Here is a 2,519-nt window from a genome sequence, read left to right on the forward strand (position 1 = left end):
TCTCTCTCTCTCTCTCTCTCACACACACACACACACACACACACACACACACACACACACCATTTTCCCCACCAACTTCATTCTTCCAAAGAAGTACAAACTATCTTCATTGCATCCTTCTCTCTACTGATAGTGAAGATAATAAGGTGATACTAAGGGCTACTAGAGATTTCCCAGGTCAAAAATGAATGCCAGGTCTCAGTGCTGTGTGAGTTTGAACTGGAAAGTGAATCCTGACCATGTCTTCTTGGTAATGTGTTGGAATGGTTCCACTTATAGAGTGAGCCTAAGATATATCTTTTCAAAGATTTTATTCTCTAAGACCCTTTGTGATGTGGGGCTTCTAACACAGTGGTGTGTGCCAGGCGAGTTCAGCTCAAGGTTTATACTCATAATAGTTGCATGGAAGAAAATGAGACTTTGGTGTGTGTATCCTTTCAGTCTGACCATAACATTAGAAGGGACTTGATATACAAGAAAAGATATTGAAAGTCAAGTTATGGTCCTAGAGGGTGGGGTTTGCTGGCAGGATGTATCTGCCCAGGACCCTTATTAAAGCCCCAGTGACCTCTTTATTCCTCAGGCTGTAGATGAGGGGGTTCAGAGCTGGGGTGACTATTGTATAGAACACAGAGATTATATTGTCTTGTCTAGGGCTGTGAAAGGAATTGGGCAGGACATACATGAATGTGGCAGCCCCATAGAACATTCCAACCACAGTCAGATGAGAAGAGCAGGTGACAAGAGCTTTCTTCCTGCCCTCATTTGAGGGCATGTGGAGCACAGTAAAAAGAATTAGTGTGTAGGAAGCCAGGATGGCAGCAAGAGGGGGAATAAGGAAGGTCACACCCATTACATAAACCATGAGTTCATACATGGAGATGTCTGCACAGGCTAGCTTCAGTAGTGGAGGGATCTCACAGAGCAAGTGTCTGATCTTCCGGGATTTGCAAAAGGGATAATGCATGGTGTAGGTAGTATATCCTAAAGCCATCAGGGATGCAAGGATCCATGATGTGGCCACCATGAGCCAGCAGATGGTTGGCCTCATGAAGATCATGTAGTTCAGAGGATGACAAATGGCTACATACCTGTCATAGGCCATGAAGGCCAAAAGAAGATCTTCTGCACCACCCAGGGTCAGTGCCAGGAACATCTGAAGGGCACAGCTCTCAAAGGTGATGGTGTTATCCCTGAGAAGAAAATCTATTACAGCTTTGGGAGTAACAACTGAAGTGAAGAGGAGATCCATGAGGGACAGCTGCCCGAGCAGGAAATACATGGGCACATGAAGACGGGAATCCATGGTGATGACTAGGAGCAGCAGTCCATTGCTGGTCAAAGCCAACATGTAAAGGGCTGTGAATATGGCACAGAGTAGTTCTGGAGAGCCACTGTCATCCAGAATCCCCACCAAGATGAAGTCACTTCTCAAGGTGGAGTTCCAGGGCTCCATTATATGTGATCTTTTTAGTTGCCTAGAAACAGATAGGTTTAGTGGAAACCTTTCTAAGGGAGTTGAAACCACCTTAGAATTGTTGCAAGTCATTGTGTAGTGGTCAGTAGGAATGTATTTTCCCTTCACTAGCTAAGTTAGTTGTCTGATTTCTGAATAACAGAATGTTATTATTCAATTTTGACATTCATATAATATCAATAACATGGATAAAAAGAATTTGGAGAATTGAAAATTACAGATAGATTATTTTTAATATATCAATACAGTGCTTTTAGACAAATATCTGTGTGAATAGAATTAGGCATGTATATCTTCATATGCACAAATACATAGGCATTGATTTAAATTATGTTTCTGGTCAAAGTATACTTGTGATTATAGTTCATATTTTTTAAGTTTCATCATAAAGCATCTTTGAAATTTTATCCATTGTCCTGAGTTCTTAGACCATTAGCTTTCTTTCATTCTTCAAATGCTTCTATTAATTGAGTGTACTGTTCATTTGGGGCATGGGGTAGAGTTGGGATATAATTCTGAAGTGATAGAAATCAAAGGTGATTTTATCTTAAAGATAAAATGGTAAGATCGTGACAAGATATTTGCTGATTAGAAGACAATGATACAATTTAGGAATACAATTTAGAAAGGAGGGAATGGAAAAATGGAAACAGATTATAATTAATAGGAAATGGGAGATTTTGTGTTTATGCTATTTGATAAATGGAGTGAGTTACCAAAAAGATATTGTTGGAAAGACTCCAAGTTCTAACATTACCTAGGATTCAGTGCATCAATCTGGGCATGAAAAATGTTTCCTGTCCTCAGAAATCTTAGTACAAAGAAGGAAAACCCTGCCAAACTCTGAATTCATATGACATTTCTGCTTGAAGTTGAGAAAGAAATGACATAAGGTGTGTGTGTGTGTGTGTGTGTGTGTGTGTGTGTGTGTGTGTGTGTGTCTAATTTTTACTAATGTACACTTTCCTTAGATGTATAGTGGGAAAGAGTTCAGAAGACAAAAGGGAGATTCGTCACCACATGTGTACTCTTCTTTCCCTTT

The 2,519-nt window shown here is 40.1% G+C and overlaps 1 protein-coding gene across 1 annotated transcript; it reads right to left on the minus strand.

The window, feature by feature from the left end:
* Positions 1-505: 505 nt before the first annotated feature.
* LOC118572789 (olfactory receptor 2AG1-like) lies at positions 506-1,456 on the minus strand. Its single transcript, XM_036172658.1, has one exon. The coding sequence runs from the start codon at positions 1,454-1,456 to the stop codon at positions 506-508; it is 951 nt and encodes a 316-aa protein (XP_036028551.1).
* Positions 1,457-2,519: the final 1,063 nt, after the last annotated feature.

The sequence above is a fragment of the Onychomys torridus genome, chromosome 1 (genome assembly GCF_903995425.1).
Source record: "Onychomys torridus chromosome 1, mOncTor1.1, whole genome shotgun sequence".
In the NCBI taxonomy this organism is placed as follows: Eukaryota; Metazoa; Chordata; class Mammalia; order Rodentia; family Cricetidae; genus Onychomys; species Onychomys torridus.

Coding starts and splice junctions, on each gene's coding strand:
- LOC118572789 (XM_036172658.1), bottom strand. CDS start 1,456: ATGGAGCCCTGGAACTCCACCTTGAGAAGTGACTTCATCTTGGTGGGG.